Source organism: Hyperolius riggenbachi, chromosome 5 (genome assembly GCF_040937935.1).
Source record: "Hyperolius riggenbachi isolate aHypRig1 chromosome 5, aHypRig1.pri, whole genome shotgun sequence".
Taxonomy (NCBI): domain Eukaryota; kingdom Metazoa; phylum Chordata; class Amphibia; order Anura; family Hyperoliidae; genus Hyperolius; species Hyperolius riggenbachi.
In genome coordinates this window covers 321,431,899-321,452,150 of record NC_090650.1, presented here as the reverse complement: position 1 = coordinate 321,452,150, position 20,252 = coordinate 321,431,899, and the positions used below count along the sequence as shown (strand labels likewise).

At 43.9% G+C, this 20,252-nt stretch overlaps 1 protein-coding gene across 1 annotated transcript in view; it reads left to right on the top strand.

Annotated features, from left to right (window-relative positions):
* The window catches only part of TMEM241 (transmembrane protein 241), a 174,599-nt gene that overhangs the window by 75,719 nt on the left and 78,628 nt on the right, over positions 1-20,252 (top strand). Inside the window, exons 12-13 of the mRNA XM_068237258.1 lie at positions 9,728-9,797; positions 10,713-10,806. Coding sequence (XP_068093359.1) covers positions 9,728-9,797; positions 10,713-10,806 — 164 coding nt within the window. The remainder of the gene's footprint in view (positions 1-9,727; positions 9,798-10,712; positions 10,807-20,252) is intronic.

Below are 20,252 nucleotides of genomic sequence, written 5' to 3'. Positions count from 1 at the left end.
TGTCAATGTCCTCCCAGTGTAAAGTGTATATATTACATCTTCACAGCCTCTGCTTGTCCCCCGCTGGCTTCCGGGGTTCCTCCTCTGCATACATGCGCATCCCACATGGTTTCCTAGTAAGGGCGCGCACATATACATATACATATATACATCTCTAGGAAACCACGTGGGCCGTGCATGTATGGAGAGGAGAATGCGCCCAGAGCAGTGGAGGTCACCGGCAGGTAAAGTATACTGTACACTCTACCTTGGGCATGGGGGGACATTGACATGGGGGGGGGCAGCGTCGGCTTTCATCTGGAAATTGCACCCCGTTAGGCCCGGTTCACATTAGCGGTGGCTATCCGGAATAGCCGTGCCGGAGCCGCACCGCATGCTGGCCGGACGAAACGGACGCACGGCATAGCAATGTAAGTCTATGCCAGGGTTCACATGTGTCCGTTTCGTCCGGACCGGAGCCGGACCGGATCCGGACTCCGGTGTCCGTTCCAACATGCGCTATTTTTTGGTCCGGCTCCTCCGGCAGCCGTATCCGGGGCGGAGCCGGACTGCACCATCCGGCCAATGGAAACCAATGAGAACCGGAGAGCGCACAACACACTGGCAAAAAATCCGGATGTTCTACCCCACTTCCTATGCGGATTTTTGCGGCGATATTGGCTGGGGACACATGGGCAAGCATTTTGGAGTGGAGCAGCACAGCTGGATCCGGATCCGGAGATGTTGGCAGCATGTCGGAGGTGGAGGTGAGTGCTAAACAGCAGAGGGCCTGATTCCACAGGTCCCCCTTCTGCTGACCTCCCAGACCCCAACATTTTTTTTTGTTTTTATACAGGTTGTTACTCTTTAAGAATCCGGATCCGGACCGCAACCGTGTTCATACCGCACGGAAACCGTATGCAACCGGACCGGATCCGGACAGGAACCGTACGGTTCAGGTCCGATCCGGCTCCGGTGCGGTCCGGACATCCGGTGCGGTTTTTGCAAAACCGCAAGTGTGAACCGGCCCTTAGCGCTGTGCACCCAATGGAGCAACATCTTGCAGTATGCATGATCGAGAATGCAACCAATTACGTCCTAAATTAACCGCATTGTCAGTCGGGCATGCACTTGGCGGCACAGATTTCCATCCAATTCGATTATAATAATTGAATTGGATGATCGATCGGCCGCCATTTCGCCTGACGTATGGCCACCTTAAAAGCTGTTACATTTTTTTTTTTTAACAAATAAGTTTTATTAAGTTTTTCACAGAGAAAAAACAAAGAACACGAACACATACAAATGCATGTACATGAAAATAACATTCCCTTGAAAAAAATCGGAATATCCCTCCCCCCCACCCTTTATCCCACGGTCTGGACTCCGCCAATCACCTGATACCAGCGCACAGCTCAGTATAAGCTAATGATTCTGTGAATCGTAATCGAAACCTTGGTTTTTGAGATGTTCAATCCATGGAATCCAGATACTATCAAACTTAAGGGGACAATTTCTCTGCAAATACATTAGCTTGTAAAATGGCAAAGCCGAGTTTATCATTGTTATCCGTTCTGGAACCGTAGGAGGTCCCTGTCGCATCCAATGTAATATAATATTCTTTCTAGCATAGAAACACAAGAGGTCCCACAGTATCGTCAGTCTCCTGTTAGGGGCTATAGCTCCTGCAACTCCCAGAAAATGCATTTTGGGATTGAAAATAATTGGCCTTTCAAAAAGTTTTTGGAGAAATGCGTTTATTTGCGTCCAATAAGTCTGCAAAAAGGGACATGCCCATATCATATGGATATAGTTTGTTGAACTTTGATCGCATCTGGGGCATTTGTCAGCTCTCCCAAAGCTGTTACATTTAATGTCTCTGGTACACTTCAATTTGACTGCATAGAATTGTAATGTTATAGGTTGGCTGGGGTTCAGGCCCCATTCTGCATTAATACAACTGTAAATACGTTATTAGTTGTAAATGTGTTTTTTTTTTCTGTTGCGTCAGCTATGTGACTGGCACTGTTGTCATTAAACTGCAAAATTTAATAAATGTTATCTTTTAAATACAAAAGATGGTCAATCAGATGCTAATAATTTCAACTTGTATACAAATTTAATGCAATTGTAAGCAGCTTTGAATTTGACCAATCATATGCACTTCCTGCTATTTTTGGTTGGTTATGTTCCAATATGTATACAATTTGCATTATATTGGCTTCCCCTGAATTTTACTTGGACCAGGATTGGGACATATGAGTGTGGTAGGGATTAGACTGAGTTTTTCTGAGGGACACTACTACTACTACTAGTGACAATACTATGGGCCTGATTCACAAAGCGGTGATAACTCAGTTATCACGCCTAAAAGACTTTAGGCGTGATAAGCTTTGCACCGCTGAGTTAGCACCGATTTGTGCTCTTTATCGCGCACATAGTCCCACGCGCAAAGTTTACTGCGCGCAATCGCATAATTCCGCGCGCAGCGCCCATAGGGTTTAATGGGCACATCGCGCGAACTGCACCGTGCGCCGGACGATTGCGCGCGCGCAAAAGTTTCATTTTATCACGCCTAAACTGAGTTTAGGCGTGATAAGGGGCTTTTCACAGGCGTGCAAACACTTTGCACTGCTTTGTGAATCAGGCCCTATATATTGTGTAAAGTGCTGTATAAATACTAAATACATTTAAAAAAAATAGAATGCAAGTGTATGTGTGCCAGGAGAGACAGTTCAGTGGGCTTGATTCACAAAGCGGTACTAACCTACTTAGCACGCCTAAAGACTTTTGGGCGTGATAACCATTGCACTAAGTAGGTTAGCATTGTTTTGAGGAATAAAACTCACAAAGTCCGGTGCGCGCGTAAAGTCGCATAGGGTGTAATGGGCACAGCGCGCACAATACTTTGTGAGCAGGAGTTTGCGCGCGAGTTTATTTTATCGCGCCTAAACTGAGTTTAGGCGTGATAATGGGCTTTTCACCAGCCTGCTTATCATTGTTGATTCATTCAGCTCATTCGAATCCGAAACCGTGTGTGTGTGCTTGTGTCGTGAGGGATAGTTCAGTGTGCATGTCTACAGTGTGGAATGGTCCAGTATGAGGGCAGTGTGTGCATGTGTACAGTGTGGAATGGTCCAGTATGAGGGCAGTGTGTGCATGTGTACAGTGTGGAATGGTCCAGTATATGTGCAGTGAAGGACAGTTCAATGCGTGTATGCGTGCAATGAGGAACGGTCTAGTGCGGGGCTTTTCAACTTGTGGTACGCGTACCACCGGTGGTACTTTGCTGTTGGCCAGGTGGTACAAACCAGGTTTGCCTGCCACTTTATTTGACCACCTGCCACTTGTCCTGGTCATGTCCTGCTTCCACAAAGTTTGGCTCCTCCTCCCTCTCTCCTAGCTGTGCTACTCTGCGGCATACTTCAGACCTCAGATCAGTTGGAAAGAGACAGCCAGGCAAACGGTGCAGTGAGGTACCCTGGGGGTACTTACCTTGGGGAGGGAGAGGCCTTTGGATCCTAAAGAGGCTTCCCCCTTCCTCCTCATTAGAGGGGATCAAGCACTGGCAGCCCAAGTTCTCCTTGTTGGTGTGTGCGCACGCACAGTAGCTGCTCTCCGTTCAGGCTCCAGCAGAAACAGCTAAGCCTGATTGCGTCCAATCTACTGCGCAGGCACACTGGTGGTACTTGAAAATGTTCAGGCGATAAAAGTGGTACAATTAGTGAAAAGGATGAAAAGCCCTGTCTAGTGTGTGTAGTGAGTCCCCTGTCTGTCTGTGCTGGTGTTATGGGAAAAGGTAGACAGTGCCCCAAGCTGCAAATATCATATATCATAAAATGTTCAGCTTGTCAAACGTAAAGAAAGTAAGACCTATTTCACTCATCAAATGTCAGACTGGGAACTGTAGCAATACGCATACTGCAGACAACATAATCATTGCATGCTCCATTGGAATAATGGAATCCATGTCCCCCCTGAACACAGACCAATGGCCCCAGACTTCAGTATTTTGGACCATTTCATCCAACACTGCACCAGTTATTCTCTTAGTTTGCATAGTGGAATGGACTACAAGTTACTCTCAGCTTTGTCTATTTATCTTTTTCTGAAATACTCCTATTAGGTTTGTGACATTCATTTTATATACAGTATATTTGAGATTGGTGCTCTCATGCTAGGTGAAGATTGACAAAATGGTTTTAACCTTCTTGCCGGTTATCCCGAGCTCAGCTCGGGGTAACCTGCGCAGAAGGATTTCTCCGGCCCCGCTGGGCCGATTTGCATATTTTTTGTTTCCTACACGCAGCTAGCACTTTGCTAGCTGCGTGTAGTACGCGATTGCCGCCGCTACCCACCGATTCGCCGCTACCCGCCGCGCTGCCCCCCCCCCCCTTCCAGACCCCTTGCGCAGCCTGGCCGATCAGTGCCAGGCAGCGCTGAGAGGTGGATCGGGATTCCCTCTGACGTCCCGACGTCCATGACGTCGGTGACCTCCTCCCGCCCGGTCGCCATGGCGACCGGGGAAGCCCAGCAGAAAATCCCGTTCTGAACGGGATTTCCTGCTTCCTCTGATCGCCGAAGGCGATCGCAGTAGGTAGGGTGATGCCGCTTGTCAGCGGCTATCATGTAGCGAGCCCTGGGCTCGCTACATGATTTAAAAAAAAAATTTTTTTTTAAAGTGCTGCTCTGTCCCCTTGCCGCAGGAATTGTAACGGCAAGGGGGTTAATACACTCGTATGGGTATCGGGGTGCTTATGAGGGGTCAGAGCACACAAAATGGTCTATAATAAAGGCTTCTTGAGATGGCTCATCTCTGTTGTACTAAAGGAATGAAAATGTAGGGATGTTGCCCCTAAACAAGGATACACAGAATGCATAATACACCATTTCAAGGGACCCCTGGTGCATGGCCAATGTTTACTCACAGCAAACCTGAACTGAAGCTTAACTTAGATAGTTAATTATACAGTATTCGTAGTGCTAATGGTAACGTTAGTAACATACAACCGAGTCTCATATTTTATTTGCAATTTAAAATCTGAATTCTAAATGGCAGCCATGATACTGTGAGGTAAAATCTGCTTCACTCAGGTGCAAAACACTTTTCGCTTTCAAGGGATTTTACTGCTTAAGCGCATAATCACAGTGGAACGTTGCGTTTTTAATGCGACATTAAAGTCGCAACGTGTCTGCGTTTAGAGGTAACGCACTGCAAGCAGTGAGTTACCACCACATAACATTTTCAACGGAACGATAACGTCGCACTGTGAACGGCCCATAGGATTATCATTGCAGTGCGGTAAGCTGCGTTATAAGATTTTATAACGCAGCTCCGCAATGTGGCACAGTGAATGTGACCTAAAAGTGGAGCAATTTTATAGCAGAGCAATTATGGGCCCTGCTTTCTCCTATTTAATAATTCGATTTTGTCAAATTGCAATCACTACTGTGGGCTTACCTCCATTAACTTTCATTGGCCTAGCATTTTGGAATCACCGGTGATTCCATATCATGGCTGAAGGCTGGGGAAGTCCCATGTCACACCAAGCCCTAGGACAAAAGGGAAAACTCACATTCCCAGCAATTTTCATCTGCACTCTCTTTTCTAGGAAGTAACAGTGAGCTACAAATCTCTATCAATACAAATAGCAGTTTCAAACGAAGATCAGAGTCGGAGGCACACAAATGGCATAATAAGCGTGCGTTTATAGATTCAGAATTGTACTGGTCACCTGAGGAAGGGAGAAACCCAAAACATGTCGTGTTATGCAATTTTGAATCTATAAACACAAGTTTATTACGCCATTTGTGTGCCTCCTTCATCTGTGATCTTGGATTTACTAACCGTGGGAGTGGTGACCCACTGGAGGATAGTGCACCAGCAAACGAGGCCTGCTCCAGCATTACTTTGTCTGCTAGCAGTTTCAGTCGGCATCATCTAGAAAGCCATCATCCCCTTCCGAAAAACATTTGCAGCAGAAAATCTCTAAGAATAGACAATGAAAGCAATCATTTTATTGGTAATCAATAGCCTTGCAACAGATCTCGATAAAAGCTGATCAGGCTGTCATGATTACGTTAGCTTGTGATTGGGGGGGGCTCTCTGGTGTCTCAGAAAGCAATGCTGACTTGTTGGAGTATTGATCCTGCATATTCATCCAAAACAGAGCATCTCATTTGAAATGGATGTATTTTTGGTATGCACCTTGGTAGCATTTCGTGTAAAACTGAATACTGATAGTTCAAACTGAAGACTGCTAGTGAGACAAGGCTGACCTTCTGAAGAGCCAGAATATTGATTCTTTCCTTGGACAGTGGAGAAGAGAAACCTTGGCTGTTTTATTTGGCTGATTAGAACAGAAACACAGCACGATGTTTAAAGAAAGGGAAAAGCTTCCTGCACAAAATGTTCCACTGAACAAATTAACAAACAAATGCGTAATTTATAGAAGTTGTAAATTAGCATGCAGGACCCACAGGCCACGTCTTGCATTTGGTCTGCTTAATCAATCCATCAATGCTTAAATGCTTTCAGAGAATCTTTTGTCCCCTGCCAGCTGCATCATTTACCTTGATAAATCCCCTGTTGCACTGAAGATTTATCTTCCTGTTTATGCAGAGGTTTTACTAGATGTGTTAATGGCTTTCTTTTCCATCAAAAAGCCTTTAACATAAGAATTTGTTTCCAAAACATTTTTGTGGCTTTGCCACCAATTACAAGATTTTTGTTTGTTTGTAATTTTACTTATGCACTGATCAGCCACAACATTAAAATCCATTAAAATTCCTGACCGTAGAAGTGAATAACATTTATTATCTTGTTACAGTAACACCTGTCAAGCATGGATGAAAACATTATTAGACAGTGCAATCTAAACACTTCTGTGCTTCTAGATTGCAAGCACTGTGTGCAATGCACAAGTGAGGAGGGGGCCCTAAGGCCTTGTTTCCATCTACACAATTCCAGCCTTGTTTAGGAAACACAATATGGATTGCTGGGACATCAAAAAGTGCATAGACTGCACTGTCTGATGTTTCCATCCATGTGTTGCGTTGCGCATGGTTGCATGCATTTTGGCGCATTTGCAATGTGATTCCATTTATGTATGATGAATGGAAACACAATCACATTGGGAAAAAGTGCGGAGAAACACATTTGGCTACCTGCCTTATCCACAGCATCAGATGGAAATGAAGCCTTAGTAAGTCCCACACCACTCTGCTATTCTTGCCCCAACTTCAACAAGCTCAAACAGACCTCAGAACCTATCTCTTAACAGCCTAGTTGTCCTTTCCTCTTCCATTTCCTGTCATCTTTAACATGTTACATACTGTGCAACTGAAGAATGGTTCCCTGCTTTCAGTCAGGTCTAAGCTTTGTGCAATAATTGCCTACCCTAGCTTGCTGTGTCGTCCATCATTGGGGGCATTACTGTGCAGGTCAAGGGATGTGCAAGCATATGCAGTCCTCTTCACAAGGCAAGCACTGTATATACATAATCGGCTGAATCAAAGCAAGCTGGGTGTCCATCACTCATTCAATAGCGATAAGATGCTGGAGTTACAGAGAATACAAGCATTTTTTGGACAACAATTGCAGAACCCAATAAAACCAATTGTATATGTTTGTTAGGACTGGTTCATATGGACGTCTAAACCAACTGCCAGCAGCAGCCGGCTGTCTTGTTTCAAGTGCTTTTCTGCAAGCATGCAGAAATTTAAATTTAAGCGGCGGTTCCTGGCATGCAGTGTTTTCATCCCTGCAGGGGGACACGGGAGTATGGCAGTAAACATGTTACTTCCACAATCAGCTAAGCGCCGGGCAGATGGCTGTGAAAATCAGAGCCAAAGCACGGCGTTTGCGCAAACAGTTAATGCCAGTTAGCAATTGTACCGACCACTGTTCATACATCTGAATGGACAATGTTTAAATGACGAGCGCTAAGGCAGTCACTTACCATGGCAGAACCATCCGTGTGACCCAGCTAGATTAGCTGCCAGGCTCGTTCACTTCTCGTGCTGCTTTTCTTCAGCTGCCCCTCTTCGCAAGTCCCTTCACTGGATCTCTGTCGCCCTCAGAATTAAATTTAAAATGCTTTGCCTTGTATGCAAATCCATCCACCATACCTCCCCTCTCCGCTCCAATACAAATTACATTTATTAAATCTGATCTTCAAACAATGACAATACTTGTATGCTTTAAGGCCTCTTTCACACAGAGACGTTGCATTAGATGGGGCGTTAAGGTCGCATAACGTTCCCCTAATGCAACGCATGGTGGTGCTAAACTCGAACGCTACCTAGAGACGCATTATGCGTCTTTTGGTGTGCCGTTTTTTTCGGTACTGGTGGAACGAAAACTGCGCATGCGTCCAAAGACTGTGGAGACCACGTGATTGGAACACTCCGCATCACGTGGTCCCGCCAGCCAATCGGTCCAGGAAGTAAACACTGCACGTCACACAGTGCAGTGAATATTAATTAGCCATGTGGCTAGGGACAATAGCGGAATCTCCCCTCCTCCTCTCCTGCACTGAGAATGTGCAAACAGTCTAGCGCGGCTAAAAGCGCATATAACGCACAGCATGCTGCACTTTCTTTGAACGTGCATCGTTACAATGTAACGCAACGTGGGCACTGTGAACAGCCCATTGATTTTTCATTACTATGAGTTGGGCTGCGTTACAGGCTGCTCTATTGTGCGCCTGTAACGTCCCACTGTGAAAGCAGCCTAAATCATACCCAACACAACAGTGAGGCTGTAGGGGAGCGTGGGAGCAAACAACCTGCCTGGCAGTTATTTATGCCTCAGAATGGAGCCTTGGAAGACACAGGGAGCAAAACCTTTGTCAGGTGGTTTGTTTGCTCACTCGATGTTGGGTATATTTTAATGCTAATTGAAACCATACATGTGTTGTCATGCTGTTTGAAGAACTGGATTAAATAAAGTTAACTTGTATTTGAGCGGCAGTGCCAGGTTGATCTTCTCTTTAAATCGGGTTTGTGTATCTACGCTATTTGCCCTGTGCACGCAGCAAATTCTGTGGACTACTAAATACTTTGAGCTATGATTAAGGAGTGCTTTTGCTCCGATACACATGAACCTTTACCTGTATGTACCAGGATATCGGGAATAAAGAGTTTATTATTGCAATCCGGTCAGTTGGTATAGCGGAACATCCTTTTCAAATACCATATACGATTCAGCACTTGATTTCCTGCTCCCATCTAGTGTGATAGCGGTGAGTTGTAGCAGCCCACCCTCCTTTTCTTGGCTAAATACTTTGGACTCTTGATAATACCCAACCCAAAATAAATCGCTAACATAATAATCATTACAAGTACCTCTATGGCTGCGTCTGTTTCTATTAAAAACCTAACATTTTTTAAATAGCCTCTGCATCTTTAATGTATTTGTTCTTTTTAATTCTTTTTAACAGTCACACAATACTGTTGTGTAAAGGGTGTTTTTTGTGGGGTTTTTTTGCTTACTTTCTCTATCTTTTTTTTTTTTTTTTCTTTTTTTGGCAGGTTTTAAAAAGAAATTGTACTTTTTGAAGAATCTCAGTTTGGCTTAAACCCCTTTTATGTATAGTGGGAATTTTTTTTTTTACAACTGTTCTTCAAATTTTGAAAGTTGTTGTTTTTGTTTTTCTGAGTAATCTCTTCATTGTAAATTAGCCTTTAACTATTTCAGATGTACTTTAGTACTTTAGCCTCTTGTATTCTTTTCCTGTTTACTTAGGTGACCTCATCAGTGCCTTGGAATTTCCATTCCTCTATTTCTCCATATTCCATAGTGGATGTTTCGCCAGGTAATGTACAAAGTGTGTGTGTGTGCGTGCGTGCGTGCGTGCGTGCGTGCGTGCGTGTGCTTACGTGTATCTAAACACTGTTGTATGAAAAATGGTGCTGGGAGCAAAATCCGTAATGGTGACTAAGTACAACACTTTGAGTTTCAAAGATTTTTTTATTGAAAATAAGTATTAAAACAAGTACAATAATCAGAATGTAGTCCCCAAAGAGTTTCTAAACCTAGTCTAATAACTATTTCACATAGAGATGCTTCATTAAGTGAATTGGCAGTTCAAATAGAAAGGGTCATTAAGATAACGGGATGGGCTAAAGGCCCAGGTCATCTAGTGAGCTTAAACAAGGTGAAGGTCGGGCATAGAATGTTTTCAGAGACCATAACCTCAGTAACTCTCTAAAACACCGCCAAGTCTAGAGTAGGTTGTCTCCATATAGAGGCCAGATGAACCTTAGCTACCCCCACAATTTAAGTTAGCCAATAAATGGTATCATCCTGATTAGAAACTTATTGCTGAAACAGTCTGTGATGGGGATATTTCACCCCATCGGGTTTGTCTCCTTGCAGGACTGTAAATGGATTCAAAGGGAGTCCAGGCCTGTGACCAGTTGGATCTTGTGCGACACCCAGTGCCAAACCTATGCGCCAGCCAACACTTTGAAATCCAAAATATGCTGTGATGCAGTTTAAAAGAATGAAAATACACATTATGTAAAAAAAGGAAAACCCAATACTTTGAAATCCAAGCAATGCAGTTCAGAATAATTAATAAGTACTCTGATCACAAAAGAAGAATTACTTCTGTTTTATAATCCATTTAACCTACTTGACATGATATTAAAAGTAAAAGTATATAAATACATAATAATAATAATAATAATAATAATAATATGACTGACCTGATGTATTAACCTTGTAGTGGGATTCTGGGCTTCCTGTTGATGTTGCTATCTGTGAAGTTGAGGAGCAGTGTGTCTCCAGCACATCATCTCTCATGGGCCTTTCTGGCCAAGGTAAGTCACTGCTAGCTGAAGGTTCAGGGAGTGAAAATTGTAATATCAAGCCATTCTAAAAATTTGTTGTAGGGTGTGAAAGACTTGGTTGTTTAATGTGTTGATGAATTATGTTGCATGAACTAAGATTTGTATACTGTCAGGTTAATTTGCAGTTGGACATAAAATCAAAAGAAGTAGAACTCCATAAACCAAAAAATAATCTTTATATCTTTAATTTGAATATTAGACATATGAAGTCTTCAATAGTGATAAATACATCCATCCAATACTAAGAATAATTAATTAGTATTGGATGAATGTATTTAACACTTTTGAAAACTTTGTCAAATTTCTAAAATTTTTAAATAAATATAGATATAAAGATTTTTTGGTGTCCGGAATTCTCCTTTTTTCGATTTTATATCCTTGTACAAATCTTAAGTCTAATTGGTGCATTGGAACACCACTAAGGATATATTGGTTGTGATAATCTCCCAAAAATGTCTTCTATACCAGATTAATTTGCAGTGGGCAGATGTTTGCAGTGGATCACATAATCTCATGCCTAGTGAACCATTCCTGATTATTATTATTATTACTTTTGTATTAATTGACCCCATTTTATGCAGTGAAGTGTATTAGGCTAGAAATGTGAATGGGCACCTCGCCGAAAAGATTTTACAGTTGGGAAACCCTTTACCAGTTAGGAATACCACCTACCATGTACTGGAAGCCATGTTACTTTACATGATAATACTATTATGACACAAGATTCCCCATGGCTTGTTTGCAGTTTGCAATTACTTTCAGTCAACAATGGTGAGGGGGGTCCAGTAAAGAATGGCTTCTTGAAAACTAGTCTAGGCAGTGTAGAAATGAGCTATACAAGACCGGAATGATTCCTTTACCATTTCATATCAGGGGATGAATTTAAAGTATACTTGAACTCACACACCTTTGCAAACACAATTCTAAGTTCCCCCAACATGGTTACACCCATCCTTTATTGATAATAGAGTCCCTTTTTGGAAAAGTTCCCATTCTTCACCATCTCTCTTTGAGTCTCTGTGAGAGTTGGTGAGAGTTGGTGGGAGGTGTGCTTATTGTCCGTGTGGACTCCGCTTTGAAGTGCTACAGTTAGGAGGGTTAGAAAGGTGTTTGTCAGAGAACAGTGTCCACTTAGAATACAGATAGAATGGGGGAGGGGGGGGGGGCAGTGAGTATTCATGAAAACATCTGTGAGAGCCATGATTTGTCTGTGATTGTTTGCTTGATTGACATTGGCAATTCTTATATGTATCTGGACTAACTGATTATGGGGAACATGCGTATATGTAGCCTCTCACCTCAGGTTCCCTATGCCTCACTATTTATTTTCAATCTGAGCCCAGTGTTCCCAAGGCCCCCTTGCAGAATATAGCAGGAGCTCATGGTGCATTGGCACACAAAGTCCTGCTATGACATGTCATGACTGTGAGTCACATGGGCAGTGCAGCTGTGGGAGACCAAGTGTAAAAAGTCAGCAGTTGGGAATGGTCTTAACAGAGCAGCTAATAGACCTGATAATTTTACCTATGCAGCACAGTACTCGGACAATCTAGATGTGTGCTCATCTCTGCTAAAACAGAAGGGCAAAGGCCTTTACTATCTGATACAGAATGGGACAGGTGGCAGCCCTAGCTGTATGTGTGCTACGAAACAGCAGTTTTAAAATAAACACTTGGCCTGTAGAGGCTTTAAGGAATGATTTGCTTGGCTGAGCTCACAGTCCTGAGGTGATGCATCAATGGAATGGCTCGTAACTCTAATGGCCCATACTCACGGGCTACAATTGTCGCCCGTGAGTATGAGGCGTTGCACGGGCGCGCACCCCGAACCGTTGCTCGTCGCTGATGTCGCCAGGCGATTGGCGCAGTCAATCGACTGGCGACATTTGCCGCCGCAACTCCGCCGCAACTGTTGCTAGTCTGCGTGGGTATGCGGACTAGCGACAGCAACAAGCTTGGAATACATTGAGCTTCCGGCGGGGGGAGGAACAACAGCAACAGCTTCCGCCGCATCGGTTGCCAGGTCCCTCCGTGTATGCGGATGGACCTGGCGACGGGCTGTCGCCGGCCTGTCGCGCACACGCTCCCATGTGCTAGCGTCAGGCCAGAAATCTTGCCCGTGAGTATGGGCCATAAGTCACAATGTGCAGATGCTGTCTGTTTTAATATGACAATACTACAGTGGTGTGAAAAACTATTTGCCCCCTTCCTGATTTCTTATTCTTTTGCATGTTTGTCACACTTAAATGTTTCTGCTCATCAAAAACCGTTAACCATTAGTTAAAGAGACTCCGTAACAAAAATTGCATCCTGTTTTTTATCATCCCACAAGTTCCAAAAGCTATTCTAATGTGTTCTGGCTTACTGCAGCATGTTCTACTATCACCATCTCTGTAATAAATCAACTTATCTCTCTCTTGTCAGACTTGTCAGCCTGTGTCTGGAAGGCTGCCAAGTTCTTCAGTGTTGTGGTTCTGTGATGCATCTCCCCCCTCCAGGCCCCTCTCTGCACACTGCCTGTGTATTATTTAGATTAGGGAAGCTTCTCTCTTCTCTCTTATCTTTTACAAGCTGGATAAATCCTCCTCTGAGCTGGCTGGGCTTTCACATACTGAGGAATTACATACAGGCAGAGCTGTCTGTACTCTGCAGGAAGAAACAGCCTGACACTTCAGTGGAAGATAGCTGCAGGGGGAAAGAAACACACAAATGATCTCTTGAGATTCAAAAGGAAGGGTGTATACAGCCTGCTTGTGTATGGATGTATTTTCTATGTGTGGACATACTGTACATCAACCTACTTCCTGTTTTGGTGGCCATTTTGTTTGTTTATAAACAAACTTTTTAAAACTGTTTTTAACCAGCCTTTTAATGTGGCGGGGAGCGGTGAAATTGTGACAGAGGGTAATAGGAGATGTCCCCTAACGCACTGGTATGTTTACTTTTGTGCGATTTTAACAATATAGATTCTCTTTAAAGATAACATAATTGAACACAAAATGCAGTTTTAAATGATGGTTTTTATTATTTAGTGAGAAAAAAAAACTCAAAACCTACATGGCCCTGTGTGAAAAAGAAATTGCCCCCTGAACCTAATAACTGGTTGGGCCACCCTTAGCAGCAATAACTGCAATCAAGCGTTTGCGATAACTTGCAACAAGTCTTTTACAGCGCTCTGGAGAAATTTTGGCCCACTCATCTTTGCAGAATTGTTGTAATTCAGCTTTATTTGAGGGTTTTCTAGCATGAACTGCCTTTTTAAGGTCATGCCACAACATCTCAATATGATTCAGGTCAGGGCTTTGACTAGGCCACTCCAAAGTCTTCATTTTGTTTTTCTTCAGCCATTCAGAGGTGGATTTGCTGGTGTCTTTTGGGTCATTGTCCTGCTGCAGCACCCAAGATCGCTTCAGCTTGAGTTGACGAACAGATGGCCGGACATTCTCCTTCAGGATTTTTTGGTAGACAGTAGAATTCATGGTTCCATCTATCACAGCAAGCCTTCCATATCCTGAAGCAGCAAAACAACCCCAGACCATCACACTACCACCACCATATTTTATTGTTGGTATGATGTTCTTTTGCTGAAATGCTGTGTTACTTCTACGACAGATTTAACAGGACACGCACCTTCCAAAAAGTTCAACTTTTGTCTTGTCGGTCCACAAGGTATTTTCCCACAAGTCTTGGCAATCATTGAGATTTTTTTAGCAAAATGGAGACGAGCCTTAATGTTCTTTTTGCTTAAAAGTGGTTTGCGCCTTGGATATCTGCCATGCAGGCCGTTTTTGCCCAGTCTCTTTCTTATGGTGGAGTTGTGAACACTGACCTTAATTGAGGCAAGTGAGGCCTGCAGTTCTTTAGATGTTGTCCTGGGGTCTTTTGTGGCCTCTCGGATAAGTTTTCTCTGCGCTCTCGGGGTAATTTTGGTCAGCCAGCCACTCCTGGGAAGGTTCATCACTGTTCCATGTTTTTGCCATTTATGGATAATGGCTCTCACTGTGGTTCACTGGAGTCCCAAAGCTTTAGAAATGGCTTTATAACCTTTACCAGATGGATAGATCGGATAGATCTCAATTACAGTACTTTTGTTCTCATTTGTTCCTGAATTTCTTGGGATCTTGGCATGCTGTCTAGCTTTTGAGGTGCTTTTGGTCTACTTCTCTGTGTCAGATAGCTCCTATTTAAGTGATTTCTTGATTGAAACAGGTGTGGCAGTAATCAGGCCTGGGGGTGACTACAGAAATTGAACTCAGGTGTGATAAACCACAGTTAAGTTATTTTTTAACAAGGGGGGCAATCACTTTTTCACACAGGGCCATGTAGGTTTTGAGTTTTTTTTCCTCAATAAATAATAAAAACCATCATTTAAAACTGCATTTTGTGTTCAATTATGTTATCTTTGACTAATAGTTAACGGTTTTTGATGAGCAGAAACATTTAAGTGTGACAAACATGCAAAAGAATAAGAAATCAGGAAGGGGGCAAATAGTTTTTCACACCACTGTATATTTCATAGAACAGCTGGGAATCTGCCAGTTAAAGGGATCTGTTAAAGAAAATGAGTATGATGCCTAATCTGAGAGATAATTGTATGTGATGGATAGGCATTATGAAATTATATTAACTGCCTAACGAAGCTTCAAAAGAGTCATAAGGGGAAGCTGTCTGTAATGAGCCCATCTGGCAGTGAGGGATACACTTTAATCTTGCACTAACATCACTATAATTGCTAGGGCATGAAAACTACATGGAATCAGGCTGGACATAGAGCAGCTCCAGTGAGGATTACATGGATGGGGTGGTGTGCTTCAATTGCATTGCTGATTGCCGGGAGTATCCCGCTTTCTTCAGAACTGTCCCTACCAGTGTCCACTCAGGGCTGTGGAGTCGGTACAGAAATCATCCGACTCCTCGGTTTATGAAACCTCTGACTCCAGGTAGCCAAAATTGGTCCAACTCCTTAGTCTAACATTTACCAGGGCTGTGGAGTTAGTACAAAAATCATCCGACTCCTCAGTCTATGAAACCACCAACTCTGACTCCAGGTACCCAAATATCCCGAATACAACAACGCAATATTTGTATTTTTACTGGTCACACACAATTAGCTATTGTTTAAGATTTCATAAGATAAATCACCCAGGTTCTAACCTGTTGGTGTGAACATAAAGTAACATCTTAGGTTCAATTCTCTCTTGTTTTGATGCCCTGCAAAAAAGTTTAAGACTGCAATGATTCTTCTATAGCCCCGTTCACACATATCTTTTTTATTATGTCTGTTTTTCCATTGCTTTTCTGCAATGAACTATCCCAACAGGTATGTTTTAATTTTTTTCCCTAGACCATGGCTGTGTGGCCATTCATCCAATAGTGGCTGGATAGCGTAATGGTTAAGGGCCCTGCCTCTGACACAGGAGACCTGGGTTCAAATCTCGGCTCTGCCTGTTCAGTAAGCCTGCACCTATTTCAGTAAGGAGTTTCTTGGGCAAGTCTCCTTAACACTGCTACTGCCTACTGAGTGCGCTCTAGTGGCTGCCTCGCAAGCGCTTTGAGTCCGACAGGAGAAAGGCGCTATACAAATACTGCTATATTATTTTTTTTATAAATTGTGTGCTTTCCTTTGCTAGTGGGGCCTGGGTCCACTAAAGGGCTTTCAGCAGCATCTTTGAATCACCTGTAATTCCAAAAGGTTAATGAAAGCTGATGGAGGTGACCTCACAGTGGTGATTGCAATTTCCCGATATCGCAGTTGCGGTGCCTGCAGCATCCAATCGTTTGCACTTCAATACAAAGTATAGGATCGCTGCAGAATTACTTTTCCATCGCTGTAAAATGCAATTTTGCAGCACTTTTACTGCCAAATCTATGGAAATTGTACAAATTGCTTGCATTCAATCAAAAATTGGTTAAATGCCAGAAATCTCTCAGAAAAATGCTGCGAAAATCACTACCAAAAGTGCTTGGAGATTGCGATTCACACTTTCTAGTGGATTCCGGTCCTTACAGTAAACCCTGCAGCAAAGTGCATTCCCAGTGCGATGCACAGTTTGAATGAGATAACACTCCAGCATCTGTGGACTAAGCCTTATGCTTAATTGACTTGTGTAAAATGGGGGTTAAATAGACAGAAAATGAGTGATTCAGTAATTTAGTTTAAGTGCATAAGTACGCTAACAATTCCTGGGCGATTCACTGCTCAGCAGGGGTCACTACTACAAATGTTTGAATTACAGCCAGCGATCTCACTAGCTGGACCACTCACAGTAGCAGTTCAGCAAGACACCAACATGCCATCACTAATGACAGCTGACAGTAATGCGATGGCATGCAGGCAGGGCCGGCCCGCTCATGAGGCGGGGTGAAACTTTTGCCTCAGGCGGCAAATTTCCAGGGGCGGCACCCGCCCGTCCGTGGGTGCGGGGAGCCGGCCCGCCGAGCTGGAGGGGTAGCTGGCAGGACGGGGGTATTGGGCCAGCGGCGGGGAGGGGGGTCGGACCCCCCCCTCCCTCGCCTGGGTCCCCCGTCCTCCGCTCCCCTCCAGCCTAAATAGAAGCAGCCGTATGTGTAAGAGGCACGGGCGGGGAGACACTCACCTCCTCCTCGCTCCAGCGTGCGCTCCACTGACATCACTTCCTGCAACGCTGCAGGAAGTGACGTCAGTGGAACGCACGCTGGGAAGAGGTGAGTGTCCTCCCCGCCCGTGCCTCTTACACATATGGCTGCTTCTATTTAGGCTGGAGGGGAGCGGAGGACGGGAGACCCAGGCGAGGGAGGGGGGGGTCCGACCCCCCCTCCCCGCCGCTGGCCCAATACCCCCGTCCTGCCAGCTACCCCTCCAGCTCGGCGGCCCCCCAGAGCGCCCCCCCCCCCCCCCCCGAGGGGGGGGGGGGGAGGGGCGGCGGTGACAATTTTTTAACAATTTGCCTCAGGCGGCAAAAAGTCTAGGGCCGGCCCTGCATGCAGGCCATTTCCCTGGTGATGATATGATCATGTCACTGAGCTGGGAGTCCACCGTGTGTCACAGGTCTGAAGGGACTGGATTCACTACTAAGGTACATACTTGTGCTCTGCAGACTTGTTCATGCAACAAGCTATTCTCATGCACTCAGCAATAATTACACTTTGGAAATTTTGAGCCTTTCAAGAATGTAATCCTCTTAAGCCTTACTTTGATATTGTGGCATACTGCAAGCACTTCATATTTCAGCTGAAAGGTCTCCGCTCTGAACTAAATCATTCCTCTTAAAGAACTCTCTCTCCTATTAATGAATAAAAACAAGTGTATATTATTGCAGCTCGTTTCCTGGGAGTTATGTATCTAATATATGAATGACTTCCTCTACATCATGCTGTAAGATTGAAGAGATAGTCATGGGCCATCTGATTGGTTGTCAGACAATTTTCAGTTCTGATAATAATTCCTATATTTGTATAGCACTTTTCTTATGTCGGACTCACAGTGCCTGCAAGGCAGCCACTAGGGCGCACTCAGTATGCAGTAGCAGGAATCACACACCTGAATCAAGCATGCAGCTAATCCAGTCTGACTTCAGTCAGAGCACCTGATCTGCATGCTTGTTCAGGGGCTGTGGCTTAAAGTATTAGAGACACAGGATCAACAGGAAAGTCAGGAAACTGGTGAAAAATCCATATCCTTCTCAGTTTAGGTTCCCTTTAACCACTGCTGGATAGATTCTGCAGATGATTTGCCAGCACCTAGTATCTTAGTATGTGATATTTGTACTCCGGTGGTACCCAAATTTGTCACAGTTAATCCATTAAAGGATATTTTAAGAAACAAACATGATAAAAGTATTTACACACAATCATGGAGCAGCCCAAACCCACAATTCCCTTCTTTAACCACTTAAGTACGAACAGTCTCTGCCCTCTTAAAGAAAACCTGAACTGAAATTAAAAGTCAAAATAAGCATACACAAGTCATACTTACCTTCCATGAAGTCTACTCCTCAGTGTCTTTCTCCTGTCCCGCGTCCTGTTTGTTCACTGTGATCAAGGGAATTTTACGTCCTCCATTTTGAAAATGGCCATTACCCATAACAGCTTTCTGGTCAGCAAACAGTTAAAGGATACCCGAACTGACATGTGACATAATGAGATAGACATGGGTATGTACAGTGCCTAGCACACAAATAACTATGCTGTGATCCTTTTTTTCTTTCTCTGTCTGAAAGAGTGAAATATCAGGTATGTAAGTGGCTGACTCAGTCCTGACTCAGACAGGAAGTGACTACAGTGTGACCCTCACTGATAAGGAAATTCCTTTTTTTATCTCTTTCTTGCTCTCAGAAGCCATTTTCTGCTAGGAATTTGTTTTTATAGTTGGAATTTCTTATCAGTGAGGGTCACACTGTAGTCACTCCCTGTCTGAGTCAGAACTGAGTCAGCCACTTACATACCTGATATTTAACTATTTCAGGCAGAGAAAGAAAAAAAGGAACACAGCTTAGTTATTTGTATGCTAGGCACTGTACATACACATGTCTATCTCATCATGTCACATGTCAGTTCGGGTATCCTTTAAACTGTAACATCGCCCACTTGAGCCATAGGGAAACATGGACATTACCTGGTACATCAGTTTTCCTCTCAGCTATAACTGACAGCAACTGATATTTTACTGACAGCAACTGATATATTTCAGATCTGACAAAATATTGTCAGAACTGGAAGGGATTAATGTCAGAAGAAAATGGTGAGCTTCTGAGAGGAACTGATGGCAAGGTAACTATGCAATGTTCATTTCAAGTTACCTCGTGTTTATTTTAAATATTTTTACTCAGTACAGGTTCTCTTTAAGGACCAGAGACCACTGGTACAAGAAATGTCGGAATAGCGATGAATACTGATGAATCACTGCACATACCCGCCGTAATCACTGTCCGCACCGCACATCAGGAACCTGGGCCACCCACTCTGCTGCCTCAATGACGGCAGAGTTCCTGTGAGCTGGTCAGGAGCCGCTTTCATTGGCTCCTGACCCTGCCTATAAATGTAAGCCAATGGGACACCCTTACTTTGATAGACAAGATCAGGAGCCAGTGAAATCTGCTTGTGACCCGCTCACAGGGCTCTGCCGTTATAGAGATGGCAGAGCGAGTGAGCTGCGGCGGGGAGATGGCAGCAAGATCATTGGGAGCGACGAAAGTGGCGAAAAAGCGTGGTGTCGGTGTATTGAAATCTACGCCCTGGCAGACCGGTAGCCATTAAAACAGGGCGTAGATTTCAATCATCAAGGTCCTTCAGTATTTAAAAAAAGCTGGAACATACTATAAAAAGATTGAGAAACACTCTCTGCTAACACAACAGCTGTGAGTAAAAAAATATATAAGGAGTTTCTTAGGTTTCTATAAAGGGACACCTGTTTACTTGCATGTACTGCATGAGGTCTGC